At 44.0% G+C, this 24,032-nt stretch overlaps 1 protein-coding gene across 2 annotated transcripts in view; it reads left to right on the forward strand.

Annotated features, from left to right (window-relative positions):
- med15 (mediator complex subunit 15) overlaps positions 1-24,032 on the forward strand; it is an 89,106-nt gene that overhangs the window by 55,293 nt on the left and 9,781 nt on the right. The window contains exons 9-14 of one of the 2 annotated variants that reach the window (XM_084326716.1): positions 2,870-2,977; positions 3,514-3,644; positions 6,918-7,045; positions 12,641-12,775; positions 18,161-18,224; positions 23,051-23,117. In XM_084326716.1, the coding sequence (XP_084182842.1) occupies positions 2,870-2,977; positions 3,514-3,644; positions 6,918-7,045; positions 12,641-12,775; positions 18,161-18,224; positions 23,051-23,117 (633 nt within the window). The remainder of the gene's footprint in view (positions 1-2,869; positions 2,978-3,513; positions 3,645-6,917; positions 7,046-12,640; positions 12,776-18,160; positions 18,225-23,050; positions 23,118-24,032) is intronic. The other variant, XM_084326717.1, reaches the window with a different exon arrangement.

Below are 24,032 nucleotides of genomic sequence, written 5' to 3' on the forward strand. Positions count from 1 at the left end.
GCCTTCTGCTTTTTGGTGCAACTGTCACCCCCTATGGAAAGGTGTTGTTTGTTCTATAGATTAGCCATTGCTTGAGTGGGGGGGTTGAGTGACTGTTCCTTCTGTTCTAAGTAGTTAAAGGATAACTCCACTTTTTTTTTAAATTAGCTTATTTAACATCTTCCCTGGAGTTAGACAAGAAGATGCATACCTTTTTTGTCTCTGTGCGTGCATTTTAGCTTTGGGAATAGACGCTCCGTTAGCATAGCTTAGCTTCATCACTGGAAGTGGGGGAGGACAGTAGCCTTACAGTGCCTTACAGTGTATTGCAAGGTCTGACATTGACCAAACTTGATATGCATGACCTTGGTGGGCTCTAGGTCAACTCCTGAAAAGGGGGTCAATGTCAGACCTTGCAATCAAAAGTTAGGGGCGCACTGAAATTATGGCAAGGGTTATTAGCCCCCTAACTTTTGATTGCAAAGTCTGACATTGACCCCCTTTTCAGGAGTTGACCTAGAGCCCACCAAGGTCATGCATATCAAGTTTGGTCAATGTCAGACCTTGCAATACACTGTAAGGCACTGTAAGGCTACTGTCCTCCCCCACTTCCAGTGATGAAGCTAAGCTATGCTAACGGAGCGTCTATTCCCAAAGCTAAAATGCACGCACAGAGACAAAAAAGGTATGCATCTTCTTGTCTAACTCCAGGGAAGATGTTAAATAAGCTAATTTAAAAAAAAAAGTGGAGTTATCCTTTAAGTACATCTGTTAGTGTGGGGGTTGAAATGACTGTTCCTGTAACACCAGTATCACTCCTTACTTAGCACTGAAAACCCACTCTGCTGTTGACAGTATACTAGGCATTTGCATATAGTTCTATTTACAGACATATGGATTATGAAATCCACAGTCAATGTTACCACACACACAGCCAGGGCAACGAAGGAGTGGCTCCGTAAGAAGCATCTCAAGGTCCTGGAGTGGCCTAGCCAGTCTCCAGACCTGAACCCAATAGAACATCTTTGGAGGTAGCTGAAAGTTTGTGTTGCCCAGCGACATCCCCAAAACCTGAAGGATCTGGAGAAGATCTGTATGGAGGAATGGGCCAAAATCCCTGCTGCAGTGTGTGCAAACCTGGTCAAGAACTACAGGAAACGTCTGATCTCTAATGGCAAACGAAAGTTTCTTTACCAAATATTAAGTTCTGTTTTTCTGATGCATCAAATACTTATTCCATGCAATAAAATGCTAATTTAATTACTTAAAAATCATACAATGTGATTTTCTGGATTTGTGTCATCTCTCACAGTTGAAGTGTACCTATGTTAAAACATTACAGACCTCTACATGCTTTGTAAGTGGGGAAAACCTGACAAAACCGGCAGTCTATCAAATACCCCACTGTACCTCATGTGACTTGTCAGTTTGAGCCACGGCCAAGATACATGGGCAGCGGTTTTAAGGGAAGGTTGATGCAAAGCTTATACACACGACAGCAACCGTATCCTAAATGTAGGGGAAAACACCAAACAAACCAGAACCTGATCTCCTGGTTATGGTTTGGTTAAAAGGACTATACTGGTACGATGAGAAACCTAAAATCAGTGCTCAGGAAACTGATCAGGGGTATAATAAAATATATGTAAATGGTCTAAAACTCATATTTAGACAGGTGTAATGCTCCTATTAATCCACACTGAATTTGAAATTGGACAATAATATGGCCTCCTTCAGACCTGGTCGAAGCGCGGTTGAATTCCACACGGATTGGACCACAGGAAATGTCACTCAAAACCAAAAGGGGGCGTGTCTCTCTTGGCGGATGTCTCTTAATAAAGTCTCCAGGATGTCCGTCCCCCCCCCCCCCCCCCCATGTATGTTGGCACACAGTGAATGTCGCTCCTGCATGCCGCTCTGTTGTGATCCACTAATGGATGTGGTCCTGATGGGAGTCCACACAGCCAAGAAACCGCTTCTCTCATGCTTCACTGCCGAGCACCATTTGAAAACCATGTGTAGCGGGGCTTCAGAAAAAACCTGGATGAAGCCCTGCTCGCATGAGACATTTTTAAAACGAGGGAGAAGTCGACACCGCTTTTGTGCGATTCTTTGTGACATGCATACTTTTTTTTGGCACCTTTTTTGACTCTGCATTGAGTATGGCCCGTTGCTCGTTGCATCCATGAACCATGCTCCCTAAAAAAACAAAATCGCCTCAACTTTTCTTTGTAAGGTAACTTACATTCACTAGATGCATTCAGAGACCATCACTGTCGTCACAGTAACCATCGGTTCCATGCATTCAGAGACCATCACTGTCGTCGTAGTAACCATCGGTTCCGTGCATTCAGAGACCATCACTGTCGTTATAGTAACCATCGGTTCCATGCATTCAGAGACCATCACTGTCGTTATAGTAACCATCGGTTCCATGCATTCAGACGATCACTGTTGTCATAGTAACCATCGGTTCCATGCATTCAGACGATCACTGTTGTCATTGTAACCATCGGTTCCATGCATTCAGACGATCACTGTTGTCATAGTAACCATCGGTTCCATGCATTCAGAGACCATCACTGTTGTCGTAGTAACCATCAGTTCCATGCATTCAGAGACCATCACTGTTGTCATAGTAACCATCGGTTCCATGCATTCAGAGACCATCACTGTTCCTGTACCTCTTGTGTGTGGCGTTGGTGCATGTGAGTGTGTGCATGCGTGTTTGTGTTGCTCTGGCGAGCATGCAGATGCGTTGGCCGTGAATGCGTGTCTCTCTGTGTTCTCTGCGTGCGTGTGCTGCAGTGCATGCGCCTCGTCGCCGCTGACGCGCTGCGTTTCTTGTTTTGCTTGTGACATGTTTGTTGTCCCCTCTGTCCTCCCAAAGATGATGATGCGCCCCGGGATGCAAATTCCACCCCGGTTGCCCCGCGCCGCCCCGAACCCCGCCCTTCCTCCAAACTCTGCTGCCATGGGAGGACAGCAGCTGCCACAGGTATTTACCCTAAGCCTGGGTAGAGACAGACAGACTGACTGTCCTGGGAGGCCATGCTGTGCTTTACCCTAAGCCTGGGTAGAGACAGACAGACAGACTGACTGTCCTGGGAGGCCATGCTGTGCTTTACCCTAAGCCTGGGTAGAGACAGACTGACTGACTGTCCCGGGAGGCCACAGTGTCCATCGTTTCTCCTATGCTGTCTGAACCCCATGGTGTGCTTCTGTGTTCCCGTCACACCGTCAGCACAGCCTCCTAACACCCCCCCCCACTCTCCCTCTTCCTCAATGCTCTTTAAATTGACTCGTCTGAACGGGCAGATGGCGATGTCATCGACGTTAGCTTAGGGGAATGTGTTGCATGTGTTGTTTTGTGTGACGCTGCCTGTACCCCTTACTGGTGGTAAGTACTGCGTTTCCTTCAGTAGGTACCACAGGACTGGCCTGGCGTAACGAGGATCCAGGTTGAAGCCACTTTCTGGGCTCTGGTTGGTTGGTTCCTGTGGTTCTGAAGCCTCTCCTTTATCCAATCCGCAGGTGCAGCAGCAGCAGCAGCAGCATCAGATGATGTCATCGCCCTCACCGGTGCAGGTGCAGACGCCCCAGTCCATGCCCCCCCCGCCCCAGCCCTCCCCTCAGCCCCCCTCCTCGCAGCCCAACTCGGCCAGGTAGGCTGCACCCCCCCCCCCCCCCCCCCCCAGAAGGAGAATCATCGCCTTTTTTACTTGTTGGGTTGGTTTATAAAGTACAGCCAGGGGGGTTAGATTATATTAAAATGTGGGCGGCCGGGTAGCGCAGCCGACTAAGCGTCTGTCTACCACCGCAGAGACAGTGGGTCCTGGTCGCGTGAATGCCTTCTACAACAGAACTTCGTTTCCGCGTTCGAGTTTTGCGCTCTGATTGGCCACTGACCCCACGTGATCCTACCCTATTACACCCCCATTATCGACGCCAGTTATGCGACGCTCTACAGCTCTTTCCGTGACTTCCTCGCAGAACAGCTGTTTCCAATAGGGTCCAGCTGCATCCCCGGAGAATCTGCTCACTGGCAACTTCCGCCAGCCACAGGACGCGCCTGCCAGCCACAGGACGCGCGCTGATTCGCGGAAAGTACGGAAGTATCTCGAAGTACGCCCCTCCCCCTTGACCAAGCACGGTTGAGACGTGCGGTTGTAGAGAGTGATTGATTGAAAACTTTATTAACAGATTGCAGAATGGGTACAATGCGGTTGGAGAGAGGGTCGCGGCCTGGAATTGATTGAAAACTTTATTAACAGATTGCAGAATGGGTATTTTTTAGCATGGTGTTATTCACCGTCAAAGATGACATAAAAAATAGAATTGATATTCTCCTTTGGTTCATTACAATCAGTGATGCCACAGATTACTTGTAAAATGCCACAACATAAGAATGACAATTTTTTTTCGCTCTCTCTACCAAATCCATTCTGAGACTGAATGAATGAATGAAAACTTTATTTAACAGATTGCAGAATGGGTACAATACAGTACGGCTCAATACACAATTGTTAAGGGGATGCAGACCAGAGAAAGATGTTTGTCTTGTTTACATCAGGGTCCCCCATTTTCAATTCATATTGAATGACAACGGACTCAGTGCGTACGCCGCAAGTTGCGCGTAACATGAATCTCTCTCTCTCACTCTCTCAAGTAGCCAAATTACACTATAAAACGAACTGGATAGTTGATTTAACTTCATGCTGAAGAGCCATTATAAAATCAGCTATAAACGTAAAGTGGCTGTGTGCGTGTGCACGCGCACGTCCCATCTCCGTTTTGCATTTATAGTCATGACTCAATGAGCAATCTGAGCATTACCGCTCTATACAGTACTCCTCTAAGCAATCTGGCTCTCAGTTAACCCAATCGCTAGATAGATTAACGAATTCCATATAAATCTATAGTTCATTAACGATGCAGCAGCTGATCTGATACTGTATCCCGCACACACACACACACATCGTCTGTTTTGCCTCAATACTGTATATATATATTGATGCAAAACAGAATTATGTGTGTTGTGTGTGCGTGCGCGCTGCGGTGGCCAGGAGCGCGCAACAAGATGATATACATTATGGATTATGAATAGTATATTCCACTATAGCAGTATTATATGGTGTGCTGTACATTTGAATCGAATCTAATGTGCACGCCAAGCTGTAATGTTACCAGTCTCGCGTCTATCTGCTAACGTTAGCATTAGGTAATAACCGGTTTAAAATGGATGGTGATTACCTCACGTTGTGTCTATTCTACTAATGTCTAACTATGAATGAACACAACACTCTAACTTAACATCTTTAGCTAATAAAGTACTCAACCTCTACTGTCTTTAACTATGAACAAACACAACACTCTAACTTACCATCTTTAGATAATAAAGTACTCGGGAGCATGTCTATGTTCCCCGGGTCCTATGTTCCCCGGGTTCTATATTCCCCTCTTTGATTGATTGATTGATTGAAAATTTTAGACCACCAGCCCTGATTCCAAACTCTAACCTTAACCGTTCGAAACAAGGCGGACATTAATAATTAATAAAATAATAAAAATTTATAAATCTTTCAATCTATTAATCAATCAAAGTGGGGAACATAGAACCCGGGGAACATAGGACCCGGGGAACATAGGGATGATCCCAAGTACTCAACCTCTACTGTCTTTAACTATGAACAAACACAACACTCTAACTTACCATCTTTAGATAATAAAGTACTCAACCTCTACTGTCTTTAACTATGAACAAACACAACATTCTAACTTACCATCTTTAGATAATAAAGTACTCAACCTCTACTGTCTTTAACTATGAAGAGGTTGAGTACTTTATTATCTAAAGATGGTAAGTTAGAGTGTTGTTTGTTCATAGTTAAAGACTGTAGAGGTTGAGTACTTTATTAGCTAAAGATGTTAAGTTAGAGTGTTGTGTTCATTCATAGTTAGACATTAGTAGAATAGACACAACGTGAGGTAATCACCATCCATTTTAAACTGGTTATTACCTAATGCTAACGTTAGCAGATAGACGCGAGACTGGTAACATTACAGCTTGGCGTTAGTTGTTAATGTTGTTAGTTGTTAATGTTGTTATTGATTGATTGATGAGTCGGCGTTAGCAGAATAGACACAACGAGAGTCTCGTTAATGTTGTTATTGATTGATTGATGAGTCGGCATTTAATACAGAGGTGCTTCACAGCGCTCACAGCGCTGCGTTTCCAATATTATAAATACGGAAACGGCTGTTCTGCGAGGAAGTCAAGGAAAGAGCTGTAGAGCGTCTCATAACTGGCGTCGATAAGGGGGGGGCGTAATAGGGTAGGGTCACGTGGGGTCAGTGGCCAATCAGAGCGCAAAACTCGAACGCGAAAACGAAGTTCTGTTGTAGAAGGCATTCACGTGTCCTGGTCGTTGTAAACAGCGACTCCTACAGGTCGGTCAGGGCGCCTGCACAGCGAGGGAGGGAACTGGGGGAGGTAGTGTGATCCTCCCACATGTTACACTTCACCAATGAGAGGCCGTGCTGTCAGGTGAAAAGAGGCTGCTGGCTGTCTCCACATGTGTCGGAGGAAGCATGTGATAGACTTCAGGGCTCCCTAGACCGGCAAGTGCAAATGCGCGCAACGACCAGGAAGGGGAGGGCGGAATTGGCATAACGACAAAAATTGGGATGGGAGAAAAATACAGAAAAATAGGAGGAGAAAAAGTAGACAAAAAAAAAGATTATATTCAAATGTATAGTCATCATGATTCATGCAGCACAAGTACAGTACAACGAAAAGAAGTTGGCATCTAACCAGAATATAAATTAAATTGGAGTGTATATATATATACATGAGTACTACTGAGTTATAATGCTAATCTATGTATTGTTGATTTGTATTTTCAATTTAAAAATATTTTTGCATTCCATCTTTCCAGTTCTGGTCCCACCCCGTCACCAGGGGGCTTCCAGCCCAGCCCCTCCCCCCAGCCCTCCCAGAGCCCCGCCCCCGCTCGCACCCCACAGAACTATGGGGTCCCCTCGCCCGGACCCCTCAACACGCCTGGTACACACACACACACAATATTAAAGTGCACATATTATTATGTATCTTTTCAACAAAAAATCTTTTGTACAAAAAAATCTAAGCAAATGAATAAAGGGCAGGTGATTAAAAGGAAGTTTTGTAGATACAGTACTGAATTCTGCCATCCGGACACATGCCATTTGAAATATGATTATAGAATATAGAATATCAGGCCTAGTATAAATTACCTTATTATGGCCAAGTCACACATCTATGGATCGGGCCAAAGTTCAATCTGGATTTAGTACCACCACAGGCGCCCCTGACGGGGCAGCAAAAACCGTGAATGAAATCTACTGTAAGTACAGTTATTTTTATAATGTAAATTTCTCCGCCATTTTTCATCAGATTACAACGCCGTTTTTTGCTAGACGTTCACAAAAATGTAGAGAAACTAACTGCGTTCTCTTCTATGGCAATAACGTTCAGGTTTGTTCCACCCGTGAGATATGATCCCGAAAATAAGAGAACAGAAAAGAGAGTTTGGACCGGACCGAGCGGGCTTTAAGAGGTTTAACAATACTGGAAAATATCATGATATAACTTACTGTGATGGTTACATTTTGCAATTAACATGCAATTAACTGTGCCGAACTGTGTGTGTGTGGGGGGGGGGTACCCGTACAGATCATAGATCAACTACAATCCCCTCAATCATATTGGTCCTGAATATTAATGGTGTTTATCATATTGGATGGTAATGGTGGTTTATCATATTGAATGGTAATGGTGGTTTATCATATTGAATGGTAATGGTGTTTATCATATTGGATGGTAATGGTGGTTTACCATATTGAATGGTAATAGTGGTTTATCATATTGAATGGTAATGGTGGTTTATCATATTGAATGGTAATGGGGTTTTTCATATTGGATGGTAATGGTGGTTTATCATATTGAATGGTAATGGATGTTTATCATATTGAATGGTAATGGTGTTTATCATATTGGATGGTAATGGTGGTTTATCATATTGAATGGTAATGGATGTTTATCATATTGAATGGTAATGGATGTTTATCATATTGAATGGTGATGGGGAGCATGATAAAATAAACTGAAACGAAAGGTTATGTATATAACCTAGTTATATGAGTACTGGCTGAGCGTCTCGCTCTTTCGCCATATTTCCATACTGGAAAACCACCTCTGTATCCTCCTCATGAGGTGAAGAGGAGGCCAAGAGGGACCACGGAATGAGCAGATACTATCATACCGAGCAGGTGCATCACGGACAGCGCCATAACCGTCCTAGGACGGAACCTCCCGAGCGTGTCGATAACATGCTCTGAGAGGGATGCCCATATAGACCTTGAGCTTAGAATAAGCCCAAGTACTCCACCCGTTGACTGGGAAGAGGAGTACTCTACTTCCAGTCTACAGCAAACCCCAGGCTGGTGAGGAATTCCACCACCTGCCTGGTATGAGACTTGACGATCTACCCTGACCGCCAAGGACCAGAACGTCGCGCAGGGCAGAATACACTTCGTAATCCCTGACGACGCAGAGGCCCCAGTGCGGTCTCCACGCACTTGGTGAAGATGCGGGGAGCCAGAGAATAGCCGAACGGCAGCCTCTGGTACTCATACGCTAAACCCTGCAAAGGAAGCGTAGGTAAGCCCTAGGATGGAAGATCGGGGATGCGAATACGCATCCTACAGGTCTATGGAGGAGAACCAGGCCCCCACCTGACAGCGTTCAACAGGTGGGAGACGGTCCAAAATGCTGAACCTTCCATGGGACAGGTCCATCATGGGTCTGACACAGGCCACGTGAGCGGATCGGCGCGGGCGAGAAATCCGCTCTTCGCTCTTTAAAGCTTGGTCCGCTTCGCTAATCGCTCATGTTGACCCCGCCCCCAAGTCGCTCTCCGCTCGCTCACCGCTCACCTTGAATCGAGCGCTCCCCGCGCCACATCGCTCGGCAGATTATTATAACTTTTTTTAGAGCATGGTGTAAATTAGCTCAAACTACAACAGTCTACACCCCCTGGGCCCCTTAACAATTGTTTGTATTAATTGAGCCACATTGTAATTGTACCCATTCTGCAATGTTAAATAACGTTGTTTATCCATTCACTAGCTCTATTAAGCGATAATAGCTAGCCTAGCCACAATGCTATGGTCGCTGCCATTAACGTTAGCATGTAAGCTAACGACAACAACAATGGCGTCAAAACTTTTTCTAACAGGATGTGAGTGACAAAGCCTGAACAGGATATCACAGGTTCACCCTTCTCATTGGTTGAAAATGGCCTTCATGTTTGTACATCGCCATCTGTTGCTTTGGCATTGTACTACATGTATATTACATCAGTGTTAAACCACTGTGAGCGGCCTGGAGTGGATTGGAGCGGAGGAGAACTCTCGCTCCAGACGTCGCGCCGACCCATTTTAAAACCCACTCCTCGCTCACGTCAAAACCGCCCGCTCCGCTCCCCTCGCCGCGCCGCTCACGTGCACTGGTCTGACACCCCCCCCCCTCCCGATTTCTCAGGCACCAGAAAATACCGGGAGGAAACGCCATGACAATGGCTTGCTTCGCCCACAGAGATTGGATCTCGTTGACCAGAGCTGTCACTGCTGGTGACCCTGACAATAGGGTCTGTACCAAACCTGAAAACGGGTGGGGTTGTGTAAACACAAGTCCCCGCCTCAGCGTTCTCTCCATCCACCTCGACATATGGTACTGCTGTAGCCATATGTGATGATACTCCCAAAACGCACCCGCCGCCATTTGGAGCTGGTCCGCTAGGAACTGTAGGTGGCCCGGTACCGCCCGCTGTGCGTAGCCAACCCTGCACCCGCTAACCGTGCGAGCAGAGCGTTCCGTGGAGTCGGGACATCGGACCCTGACACTACCCACGAGGCAATCGCACCCAAGGGGGGACCCCGACAGAAAGGGCCGGTTTGATACGGGGGAAGCTGACATCATACTAGGTGACAAAAGCTCCCCCACTGAACACCCCTCCAGCATGGACAGCTGAGGAGTTGTTCTACAGCTGGACATGCAAGGTGTGAGGCCCCCACACTGCCCGATAGGGTGGGTTCCTACACACCATAGCCCTGCAGTGATATTACTACCACCCAAATCACGCGCGCCTGCCAGACCACTGCCGGCCTTCCGGGAGTGGGAGGCACTAACGTGATACCCGGCCTGGCGAAGGCGAGGTCGGGGGAACCCGCACTGTTTGCCTCAAGAGGTCTCGAGCCCCCCTGCTGACAACCTTTGTAGTTGACAGACGTAACCAAACACAGACGCAGAACGTGTGGCGTGGGAGCCGCTTGACAGCACAACATTCTCACTGACAGACCCAGTCTCAGCCATCAACTGGGTGTCAGCCCCTGTCCCCATGAGAAGCGAAACGTGGGGTTGCTTGTGCTTCATTGAAGACACGCGGCCCGCAGCCAAAGGAAACAAATCAGAGCCCTTATCCCGCTGGTGTTGGGGGGGGGGGGGGGAGTGACTGGAGAGCGAGCTGCACACAGCTAGACGGCGACGGTTTTTTAGGGCGTGCTCATCTAATGTAGCCGATCCCTCGACCGCCAAGGCTGTCGGCCTTGCGGTCACCTGTTGACATTGTGCCCAGGGTACCACAGGCGGGGGAAACATGGCCGCTGGTTGAGGGCCTCGCCACAGCCGCTGGCGAGGCCGTGCTCTCACCTCTGGCTGCGCGGTGTGAGGCGGTGTGGGGGCCTAGGTCAAATACCGCCCGCGCTCCAGTGGAAAGACCAAAGTCCCTCTGTGGAGAGGGGAGCCCTGAGGAGGGAAACATTTCTTTTTAAAACTTCTCACCCCCTCAAAGGGAGACTAATCCAACCAAGATGTCTGTAAACAAGCGTTGACAGCATCCTAGCCCTCCCTGCGGTTATAGCTTGCAGCTAGGTCAAAGCTAATAACGTCAAAACCTTGCGCGATGTTTCGACGTCGGCTGGCCTTCAAGGCCCCGCCACCCGACATCATTTTTGACAGAAAAAACAGCAATTCGAACAAAGTTACTAATCGCTGCTAATTCTATACCGTGGCGGTATAGGCTTAACAGCCCACCAGCCACCCGCCGGGCCGACTCACCTCATGGCGTCGGCCGGGCGGGGCACTGTTCCAACATGCCAGAGGCAAATGACTGATGCCACCTGCTTCACAAGCACGGAGCACCAGTGGTGGTTGCAACCAGCAACCTCCACTGTGGTGTGCACCCATGAAGGGGTTAATGAATAAATGAACTAAAACTCCACCAACACACTGCAGAATGGGCTAGCCCATACACACAACGTTAAGGGGATGCAGACCAGAGAAACACCAGTCCCGCACACCATTCATAATATTCACAAAAAGCACACCAGCCCTAGGCCTCAGCCCATTCACCCATGAAAAAGGTAAACAAGCCCCCGTCAACACTCCCAACAGTAGACACCGATTGACCGTCAGCATGAATGGTTAAGAGGAGGGAAGACCTTTTTTTAAAAGACAGCCCTCAGCGGGGAATCAAACGGAACAGTAACCCAGCATCGTAGCATAGCGTTAGCCGCGCGCTCCAGGATAACCGGCAAAAACGACAACGTTTACCCAGATATCCTGCCCCTTGCGCCAATACACAACTCGGTTGTCTCACGGGACAACGAGCAGCATCACTAACGCCAGCATTGTTATGCCTAGTGGCGCAGATCCTACCTGGAGCGCGACCTAGCCACGACAGCTAGCCGCCGCGCGACGTCCCTCGATCCGCTGTCAGAAGACAAGGAAACCCCAGGACAGGGCCGGCGCGGCGTTGGAACGTGCCGAGAAGATTCCAGGGGCTGGCAAATCTCCGGCGAAAACCCAACATTGTTCAATTACTCTCTGCATTTCATCAACAGCTAGTTCATGGAATGCACTGCATGTCCATGTTGGAAAACGAAAAAGAGGAAGGGCGAGTGTGACCATGCCCGGTGTCTTATAGGGGGACACTGGGGCGGGGCCTGGTCAAGTGCATGGGTGCATTGTTTTCGTTAATGAACTACAGTAGGTACTGGAGATGAGGTATATCTCAATATGGCGAAAGAGCGAGACGCGATTGGCCAGTACGAATATATAACTGTCATTTTCACCTGATATTCTCAAAACATCAGGAATAGTTTTGTGAGAACTCTGACTTACTGAATTAGACAAGGTCCTTTAAGTGCTTAAACTGCTTGATTTTTTACCAAAAAAATTTCACTGCCTGGAATTCCTTAAAAACAGCCCGTTTTAACAAGGTGCTTAAAAGGTCCTTGAAATTAAAATCAACCATTCGCATTGAATGCTTTGTTAATCCATGATAAAATAGTTCTGAATCAAGAAATTAAATTTTTTATTTAAAGTGTAACTAATTGTCGGAAATTGGTTTTAAGCCATACATATTGGATCTGATTTATCTTCTATAAAAAACATCATTTAAAAGTGAATTGTATCCTTTTAAAAATAGTTCTTAGGAAAGTACTTGAAAGTCCTTGAATTTCATTTAGCAATGTGTGGGATCCCTGTGAAAATGACCTCCATAGATGTTGACACGTTGCCCAGCCAAGTAACCCCTCCTCCTCCCCCTCCCCCCTGCAGGGAACCCCAGCTCTGTGATGAGCCCAGCAGGTGCCACGTCACTCGAGGACCAGCTGTACATGGAGAAACACAAACAGCTCTCCAAGTACATCGAACCCCTGCGGCGCATGATCAACAAGATAGATAAGAACGAAGGTAGGAGGCCTCTTCCACCATGATCAACAAGATAGATAAGGACGAAGGTAGGAGGCCTCTTCCACCATGATCAACAAGATAGATAATAACGAAGGTAGAAGGCCTCTTCCACCATGATCAACAAGATAGATAAGAACGAAGGTAGGCGCTCTTCCACCATGATCAACAAGATAGATAATAACGAAGGTAGGCGCTCTTCCACCATGATCAACAAGATAGATAATAACGAAGGTAGGAGGCCTCTTCCACCATGATCAACAACATAGATAAGAACGAAGGTAGGAGGCCTCTTCCACCATGATCAACAAGATAGATAAGAACGAAGGTAGGCGCTCTTCCACCATGATCAACAAGATAGATAAGAACGAAGGTAGGCCTCTTCCACCATGATCAACAAGATAGATAAGAACGAAGGTAGGCACTCTTCCACCATGATCAACAAGATAGATAAGAACGAAGGTAGGAGGCCTCTTCCACCATGATCAACAAGATAGATAAGAACGAAGGTAGGAGGCCTCTTCCACCATGATCAACAAGATAGATAAGAACGAAGGTAGGAGGCCTCTTCCACCATGATCAACAAGATAGATAAGAACGAAGGTAGGCCTCTTCCACCATGATCAACAAGATAGATAAGAACGAAGGTAGGAGGCCTCTTCCACCATGATCAACAAGATAGATAAGAATGAAGGTAGGAGGCCTCTTCCACCATGATCAACAAGATAGATAAGAACGAAGGTAGGCGCTCTTCCACCATGATCAACAAGATAGATAAGAACGAAGGTAGGCGCTCTTCCACCATGATCAACAAGATAGATAAGAACGAAGGTAGGCGCTCTTCCACCATGATCAACAAGATAGATAAGAACGAAGGTAGGAGGCCTCTTCCACCATGATCAACAACATAGATAAGAACGAAGGTAGGCGCTCTTCCACCATGATCAACAAGATAGATAAGAACGAAGGTAGGAGGCCTCTTCCACCATGATCAACAAGATAGATAAGAATGAAGGTAGGAGGCCTCTTCCACCATGATCAACAAGATAGATAAGAACGAAGGTAGGCGCTCTTCCACCATGATCAACAAGATAGATAAGAACGAAGGTACAGTAGGCGCTCTTCCACCATGATCAACAAGATAGATAAGAACGAAGGTAGGAGGCCTCTTCCACCATGATCAACAAGATAGATAAGAACGAAGGTAGGCGCTCTTCCACCATGATCAACAAGATAGATAAGAATGAAGGTAGGAGGCCTCTTCCACCATGATCAACAAGATAGATAAGAATGAAGGTAGGCGCTCTTCCACCATGATCAACAAGATAGATAAGAACGAAGGTAGGCGCTCTTCCACCATGATCAACAAGATAGATAAGAACGAAGGTAGGCGCTCTTCCACCATGATCAACAAGATAGATAAGAACGAAGGTAGGAGGCCTCTTCCACCATGATCAACAAGATAGATAAGAACGAAGGTAGGAGGCCTCTTCCACCATGATCAACAAGATAGATAATAACGAAGGTAGGCGCTCTTCCACCATGATCAACAAGATAGATAAGAACGAAGGTAGGAGGCCTCTTCCACCATGATCAACAAGATAGATAAGAACGAAGGTAGGAGGCCTCTTCCACCATGATCAACAAGATAGATAAGAACGAAGGTAGGAGGCCTCTTCCACCATGATCAACAAGATAGATAATAACGAAGGTAGGCGCTCTTCCACCATGATCAACAAGATAGATAAGAACGAAGGTAGGCACTCTTCCACCATGATCAACAAGATAGATAAGAACGAAGGTAGGCGCTCTTCCACCATGATCAACAAGATAGATAAGAACGAAGGTAGGAGGCCTCTTCCACCATGATCAACAAGATAGATAAGAACGAAGGTAGGCGCTCTTCCACCATGATCAACAAGATAGATAAGAACGAAGGTAGGAGGCCTCTTCCACCATGATCAACAAGATAGATAAGAACGAAGGTAGGCGCTCTTCCACCATGATCAACAAGATAGATAAGAATGAAGGTAGGAGGCCTCTTCCACCATGATCAACAAGATAGATAAGAATGAAGGTAGGAGGCGTCTTCCACCATGATCAACAAGATAGATAAGAACGAAGGTAGGCCTCTTCCACCATGATCAACAAGATAGATGAGAACGAAGGTAGGAGGCCTCTTCCACCATGATCAACAAGATAGATAATAACGAAGGTAGGAGGTAGGGGTGGACGGTATGGTCTAAAATGTATATCACGGTATAATTTGAAGCATAGACGGTAACGGTATATATCACGGTATCAGTGTTTCCGTTAGAATTTTTTTTTTGCCTGATAGGCAGGCTGCCTATTGCTTATTAACAGCGGAGCAGTGCTGCCGTTGCTTCCGCGTTTTCCCTGATTGGCTGCGACACGCCCCGCGGCAGGCGCGGCAACCGCAGAGCGGAGCGGCAGAGCTTGAGCGGAGCGGCAGAGCTTGCGGCATTATGTAGCCCTAATCCGCCATGATTTTCATTCGCAGCTCAGCACACCTGGCAGCGCAGCGGTCCTGCGGTCCGTTGTTGACAAGTTCGAATCCCATACATTTTTTTTTTTTAACGTGTATTCTTTCGCCGGTTAAGGTTAGGCATGGTTAAGGTTAAGGTTAGGCATTGTTTCGGAGTTGGTTAAGGTTAGAACGGTTAAGTTTAGGCGCTGTTAAGGAGCTGGTTAAGGTTAGCGTTTGTCTTAGAGCAGGGGTTCCCAAACTTTTCAGGCCAGGGCCCAGAAAATAAGGCGTCAGAGAGCCGCGGCCCAATGCACATCGTCTGCCTTTTTTTATTTTTTTTATTTGTCAGGCGACCGATTTTTTAAGCCAAATATCACTTCAATCCTATTAAGTTAGTTCAAGTTAGTTATTCATTTATATGTGCTATTTATGAGAGGGCTAACTTGTTGCAAAATAATAATGATAATAATAATAGCCTCATTAAAATACTATTGTTGCTTCGGTTGTTTTCAGCATTTTATGTGCATAATCTGTTATTTAGTTTGAAATGTTCGTTGAAATAAGTAGATTTTTCGTTTTTGTTTATTTATTAAGTTAATATAAAACCATATAGTCACATTTTAGAATACAATAGAATAGAATTTTAGAATACAACTAGAAACACTGTCCTGGCCTGCTTCTAAGTTCAGTGGCCTGACAAAAAAAAAAAAAAAAAAAAAAAAAAAAAAAAATTAATTTTATTTTTATTTTTTTTAAATCATCTCGCGGCCCACCCGTGGCTGCTCGCGGCCCACCTTTGGGTCGCGACCCCGACTTTGGGAACCACTGTCTTAGAGAATGGCAATAGACAGCCTATTTCCGCACTGCCGCTCTCTCGCGCTGCCGCGGTCACATGGTCAAATTGTCACATTCTTGCACTCCTCCGCTGTTAGAAAGCAACACGCAGGCAGGCTATATAAATAATAATGACATCCTCAAGGCATGTAGATTTATAATATTTTAACTTAAAACTAGGCTACTTTTGCATATACAGTCATTATATTCCAAATAAAATAAGTCCCGAGTCGAGACTCCGTGCTGCTCCCAACGAATCCCAATAGTATGCAACTGCAGAGCCGCAGAGTAGGGGCGCCCGGCTCAACAGCGCCCCCCACCCAACGGCTGAATTGCCAATGGCTGAATTGGAGTACTGCACTGTGCCGGTACAGATGGGTGGGTTATGGCGGATTCTGCGGCTCTGCAGCTGCATATGCTTCTCGCAAAATCCAGCATCCAGCCCCGCTGCCCAGCCGTCGTTATCAGAACACTACACACATATCATAATGTTCACAGCAAACTGTAGTTGATCACCAGGTATGTTTTATTAACGTAGAATAATTCATATAAGAAAAACGATAGGGAAATCTCTTACCTTTCTCCACTGGTTAAAAATGCCAGGAACTGAAATTGAAACTTGCTGTGCGCCGCGGTGATATGTGTTTATTATGAAATGACAATTGCGTGTTGACACGCCCACTGCGCGAAGCCTCCTAAATAACTTTTTCCAGTTTGCACATATCTATTATCTATGACTAATTCTATCTATTTTTAGGGGCAAATGCGAGTGAAATAGTCGCGCTGTGGTTACATGACGTCATTGCTATTTTAGAGCTGCTCTACCGGTTACAAGGTATAGTCAAAATCCATACCGTAGAGCAAATTCATACCGTTTATACTAGGGATGCCCCGATCACGTTTTTTGCCACCGATACCGATCACCGATCGTCGTGAGCCATATCGGCCGATACCGATCCGATACCGATCGTTTTTGATTAAAAAGAAATAAATTTTTTTTTTTTTTTTTTTTATAAAATATATATATTATATAATTAGACTTGTACTTGTATTATCTGCGAGACATCGCCACCACGCAACAAGTCAAAATGCTCGCTATCTGCAAACAGCTCCACTGTCTGTGTGTACTCTAGTAGCCCTAGCTCCAAAAAGGATTCTCCGGCGCTGCAGCGGGACCCTATATTGGTAACGTTATGCTTTGGTCATTTCACATTCAGCAAGCCCTCAGCTCGAATACGCATTCAATCAATGTTATAAGACATTGATATCAGGAGCTATCTGTAGCTACTGCTAGCCGGCTAGATGACGTTAAGACAACTATTTAGTTCAATCGGACATTTCGTTTTGAACCGTGAACTAATGTCAGCTAACGCAAGCTAACGCAAACTAACGGAGATATCAACATGGGCTACTGGACTTCCTGGGGCATTTGTTGATATCCGGAGCTATCAGTAGCTAGCCGGCTAAATACCGTTAGACAATGCCTACTAAAAGTGAATAGTTGACTGGGTAATTTTGTTTAAACAGTAACGATAGCTAGGTAGCTAACATTAGCTCAGGTCGAATGCACTATCTAGACTCAGCAGAGGAGGTCCGCCTCCTCTGTGTTTACAAACTCTACACGGGTACGGGCGGGGCTAGGGAGGAGGAGCAGTTTGCAGGTCCTGTGCGTCTGAGACAAGCGAGTGAGATATCCACTTGATCAGTTTCCGCGATCGGCGAATATGACTAATTATCGGAATTCCCCGATCGCATATTTATACTGATTATCGGCCGATAACGATCGGTGGCCGATCGATCGGGGCATCCCTAGTTTATACCGTATACCGTTTATACCGTCCACCCCTAGTAGGAGGCCTCTTCCACCATGATCAACAAGATGGATAATAACGAAGGTAGGAGGCCTCTTCCACCATGATCAACAAGATGGATAATAACGAAGGTAGGAGGCCTCTTCCACCATGATCAACAAGATAGATAAGAACGAAGGTGTCCAATTGCCTCGTGTTTTTTTTTGTTGTTTTTTTTACCCATTGTAACTCCAGCCTGTTGTCATTGGTCTTCAGACAGGAAGAAGGATCTGAGCAAGATGAAGAGTCTGTTGAACATCCTAACGGACCCCAACACAAGGTAGACATGCTGGACCACACCCCCCAGGAGTGTTTCATTCTGTGCTGTAGGGCTGTACCGAATGTCATTTTTTAACATTCAAAGCTTCGATTGAAGTATTCAAACGAAGCTTCGAATGTCTACAAAAAAAATATTTACTTCATAAAAAAAAAGAAATCATACATATTATTTATATTCAAATGAAGTCAAACATGTTCCGTTGTGATGTCACAGTATGATGTCATAATCAAACATTCTAGAACCTTTGTGTATCTATTCACGGCTCTGTATTCAACATGTTCCATTGTGATGTCACAGTATGATGTCACAGTATGATGTCATAATCAAACATTCTAGAACATTTGTGTATCTATTCAACCAACGGCTCTGTATTCAACATGTTCCCGTATACGGCTCTGTATTCAATATGTTCCATTGTGATGTCACAGTATCATGTCATAATCAAACATTCTAGAACATTTGTGTATCTATTCAACAATTCTCTCAGAAGACAAGTGAAGATATCACTTGTTGTTTCCGGCTACTTGTCTGTAAGCTTGAATATATACTGTAGATACAATTTTAAAATCACCACATGGAAGAGGAAACAAGCACTGAGTGTGGCTGCAACGCCTATTTCACGTAAGTTTATCTTGTTATCAGTAGGGTTGGGCACCGAGAACAGGTTCTAATAGGAACCGGTTCCTAACTTCCGGTTCTGGATTTGAATTCATATTTCATCAATCGAGCCATGGGTTAGTGCTGCAGAGTCTCTCTGAGCTCAATTGGGAAGATACCACCCCCTAGCGTCTCTCCCTGTGAAACTGCACCCCATCAGCTCAGACTGATACAGGGGGAGTGGTCAGTTTGCTAATTTTATTTTTCCGTCAAGGCATCTGAAGAGACCAAGTGATCGCCGGCCCTCAGAACAGCGACGATTATGTATTTACAGTACCAACACTGTAATCAATAAGCGTGATCGATATTTGGAATGGCGATCAGGAATTGGGATAATCTTTTTGGATAACATCTGATCTCAGGTAAGGAATCTATTTTACCAGTCTTAGGATAATCAGACCTGTTTTCACGGAGATTTCAGCGTTTGCCCTATGTGTGATGTGGCTGTTTGGCTGTGATCGCTGATGAGGAAATAAGAGAATCGATTTTTCAGCTTGCGTCTATAGCGTGCATAAGTACACATATACTATCGATAATCTAGCGTTTATTTGAAAACGATTCATAAATAGGCAGACAAATGACAATGTGTCTAGTGTATTCGAGAATATTCCAATAAATGCACTTTATGGGGGAATCTTTCAATTTTCCGAAAATCTTCGAGAGAACGATAGCTTTTCGAAATGCTTTAAAAATGATATGAACCAATTAAAAAAAAATCCGGTTCGACAATGTTGACTGCAAACAAGTCATTGATAAGCGACGGGCAGATTAGACACAATTTAAAACATAGATTAGGCGTTTTTAACGCTAACATTGAAGTGGATGATGGCATTCAACGGGGTAAAAATGTAAACAAGGTCGGCACTGAAACTGTTAATACCCTAGTTACAGTACAGAAACCAAATTAAACTGTATCAAGTCAACTGACAATGTGAATAGTATGACATTTTTCTTTTTTTTTTTTTTTTTTAAATCTGTGACCTGTTTTGACCTGCACCTCAAAGAATCGGAATCGAGAATCGTTTAGAACAGGAATCGAAATGGAGAATCTGAATCGTTCAAATCCAAACGATGCCCAACCCTAGTTATTAGGTTAGCTGGCGATTCTAGGAACTTTTAAACAAGGGGGCACAGGGGGGGCAAGAGCTAGTATGGGGGGGCACACAAAAAAAACTGAAGTAAAAAATCATTTTTTCACATGAAATATTTATTTAAAAATTTTTATATAGCTAAGTATGACCGGTAAGTATAAAGGAAGTTTGGTTTATCTAGACAGGTACCCTAAGGCTGAGGTTACACCTTTCGTATCATCTTCGTATTGTTTTCTTATACGCATCGCCGCGTATCGCCGCGACGTCATGCGCCTCGAGTCACACTTTCGTTTTTTTTTCGTTTTTGTCAGCCAAGCACACTGATGTAGTACACTGCCAAAGCAGTAGGTGGCAGTAGGTGGCAAACATGAAGGCAATTTCAACCAATCAGAACGAATGTGCCAATACACTTCCTGGTGGAAGCTCCACCAGAAAATGTCAATAAGGCAGCCTATGCCGCGCCACCATCTTGTTTACTCAATGCAGCAATAATTTTCCAGCAAAGCCTAATAAAAGTGCAATAAACAAAACGGATACATTCACTGTGTGTTCTGCTTGTCATTTGTTGATGAAACAAAACTAACATCAACACAAGTGACCACCAAGAGCGGATAGTTTTAGTCTAAAAACGATCGGTAGCATTGTTAGGGCTAGAAGCTAGCATTGTGGCTAGAAGCTAACGTTAGCTCACGCTACTTAGCCAGCACGAAACTGATGATATCGCGAGCTATCAGTAGTTAGATAACATTAGAGACAACGCTGTGTGTATTAAACAAAGGTGAATAGATGACTGGGCCATTTTGTTTAATGCTTGTTAAGTTGAAAGAGGAACTCTGAGCTAACAGGGTCTGAATCCTGATAGCTCACGTTAGCCAGCTCATGCAATCGGTAATGCTAGCAGAATGAATGGATGTAAACTTTATTTACCATATTGCATATGGGTACAATACAATACGGCTCAATACAAACAATTGTTAAGGGAATGCAGACTGTTGTAGCTTGGACTGGGGTCCTTATAACAATAACTTGACAACACATGGTAGCTGAAGCTATTTGGGACACGGAGCTCTGCCTCTGTCCCAAACACACACACAGTGTACACAGGAAGGGCACGCAGATGGTATCTACTGCGCATGGGCGTTTTCGCAACAACTGCTCCGTGCTGACTACACGCTGTATTCCTGGCGTTTTTTTTGCGTATCTCCAAACGCAAACACAATTTTGCGTTTCAGCCGTATCCACAAAAAAACGCCAAAAAACGCGTTTCTGTGTAGATAGGACATGATACGTCGTCAAAAACGTATAAAAAAACGCCAGGAATACACTAGTCTAACCTCAGCCTAAGTGTAGCAGGTAAGGTCATAGCTGTCAATAGGGCTGCACCGAATGTCATTTTTTAACATTCGAAGCTTCGATTGAAGTATTCGAACGAAGCTTAGAATGAAGAAAAAAGTTTACTTCATTAAAAAAATAAAAAAGGATTTAATTTATTTTTTAACTAAATCCTCAATTTGAATAAAGTGATTAATCTGATTAAATGAGTCTTTTTCTTTTATTAAATACACTTTCTTTAATGAATATAACTCATCAGTTTCGTCAACATAAATAATCCAATAAGGGCACGGTTGGTATGAAAGTGATGGTGACGTCTTATAGTATAATATTAGTGTAGCCTAATCTTTAACGGCAACTGTGAAGAAAACCCCCATAAACAGATTGAATAGAAGACTTTTTTTTTGTTGAATTGAATGTTGATTTAGAATTCGAATGTCAACATTATGATCGAAGGTTCGAAGCATTCGGTACAGCCCTACTGTGCTGGTATCAGAAACAACTAAACAGATTGTACAACGCTGTACAAATTGAGTTATCGGATATTTTACCTCCAATGTTTTGTATTTCTGGCTGATTGGTTCATTTAAAATTTTAAAAAGTACAGTACAACAAAAATAAGTTTGGCATCCAACCAGAGTGCAAATATAACAGTAAAGTGCAATAGTAATATACAATGTACAGGTGATTAAACTGGATATCATTGGCTCAGGAGGTAGAGCGGTCGTCTGGTAATCGCCGTTTCCCGGTTCGATTCTCGGGCAGCATGTCAAAGTGTCCTTGATCAAAACACTTAACCCCTAACTACTCCCGATGAGCAGGTTGGCACCTTGCATGGTTGCCTCCGCCGTTGTTTTTTGTGAATGTGTGCGTGAATGGATAAAATGTGAGGAACAGAAATTGTAAAGCGCTTTGGATAAAAGCTCTATATAAATGCACCATTTACTATTTATATAAATGAGTACTACTGAGTAATAGTGCTAATCAGGTTTTTGTACAGTGTTATAGTATTATGTACAGTGATACAGGTATAAAATCACTATGGTAGTAAGTCTTATAAGTAGGGATGCACCGATCCAACTTTTTCAGTCCCAATACCGATACCTGGGCTTTGGGTATCGGCCGATACCGAGTACCGATCCGATACCCATTGTTCAATTAATAAACTGTATGCCTCACTGTGTGGAAGAGACTGAGATCATTCTTTTCTGCAAGGCAACATCAGGCTTAACTTAAAACATTACTTTCCTAACTTAGTGAAACAAAATGTAACAAATTAACACATAGATATAAATGTACTGAATTGTTATTTATTATTTTATTTATTATTATATTATATAAAATAAATAGAAAATCCGATATATACTGTATATATATTTTCTTTTCGATACCCGATCCAGCTATTTTAGTCATATCGGGGCCGATATCCGATATCGGATCGGTGCATCCCTACTTATAAGTTATATTTAGGTGTATAAATAGGTATATAGAAAGCATTATACGCAGGTATATTCAGACATATATAAGCCCTGATGGGTTTCTTACTTGCACCTGCACATCCACTTTATAAACATTGTATTTGTATTGTGTATTTTTTTACACATGCAAATTGAATCAAATCAGATTTCAGTCGCCACGTAAGCGCTCCAAAATGAAGGTGTGTGCAGTCATGCTGGGGGCTCTACATGCAAGAGTCTCTGTTCCTCTGTCACTCACTCCTCTCCTCTCTCCCCTGGATGACCCCAGGTGTCCTCTGAAGACGCTCCAGAAGTGTGAGATCGCCCTGGAGAAGCTGAAGAACGACATGGCAGTGGTAAGTAGGGGTGGGGGAAAAAATCGATAGGTAGTAGTATCGCGATACTTTGTGTGGCGATACTGTATCGATACAGGGACGCCAAGTATCGATATTTAATTATTCATTATTATTTTTATAATTTTTTACAGTACAGTAGTACAGTAGTCCACACACACACATGGAATATGACTGTAATACAAACAGTTCAGTTTGTCAGGTACATGCAACACAGATTACAGTGTTTACATCTGTCTGCTTGAGAAAATACCATGTTTTGCAATAAAAATGATTGAAGTGAGATGAACAGACTGAACTTTATTTTATTAGATAAAACATGTTGACAAAGTTTTACTTTGCAGTTGAAAAAAGGTAATAAATAAAATTTGAATATATATATATATTTTTTTAATAGGGCTGTCAGTTTATCGCGTTAATTAGATTAATTAATTACACAGCAAATTATCGCGTTATGAAAATTAACTCAAAATTAATTTATTTATTTTTATTTTTTAAATCTCATTCTTTCCATAAGAACGTAGAATACACATTTACAGACTTTTTTTTATAGTCCATTTGCATGTTCTTGGTATCTGATTCTAGGGCCAACTATGTATTCCCAGTGTCAGAAATACTGTGTCTGTTACTAGGCTTGAGTAAATTGTAATGAACTAAATGAGAATATCAATACAAATTTTTGTATCTTTGACTGTGAATAACACCATGCTCAAATTGACCAGACCTGAAAAATCTAAGCAAATTAATCAATGGAAGATGATTCAACAGAAGGTTTTGTAGATACAGTACTATGAGGGCAGACGTTCCACTCTACTGGTTAAAATTACTTACTCGTGAGTAGTACGTTCGTTGATAATGAAAACTTATGTACACAGCCACTCCAGTGTAAAACAAAGATATCCAAATGGATGGTCCAAA

Source organism: Notolepis coatsorum (assembly GCF_963971535.1).
Source record: "Notolepis coatsorum genome assembly, chromosome: 12".
NCBI classification, from domain to species: Eukaryota; Metazoa; Chordata; class Actinopteri; order Aulopiformes; family Paralepididae; genus Notolepis; species Notolepis coatsorum.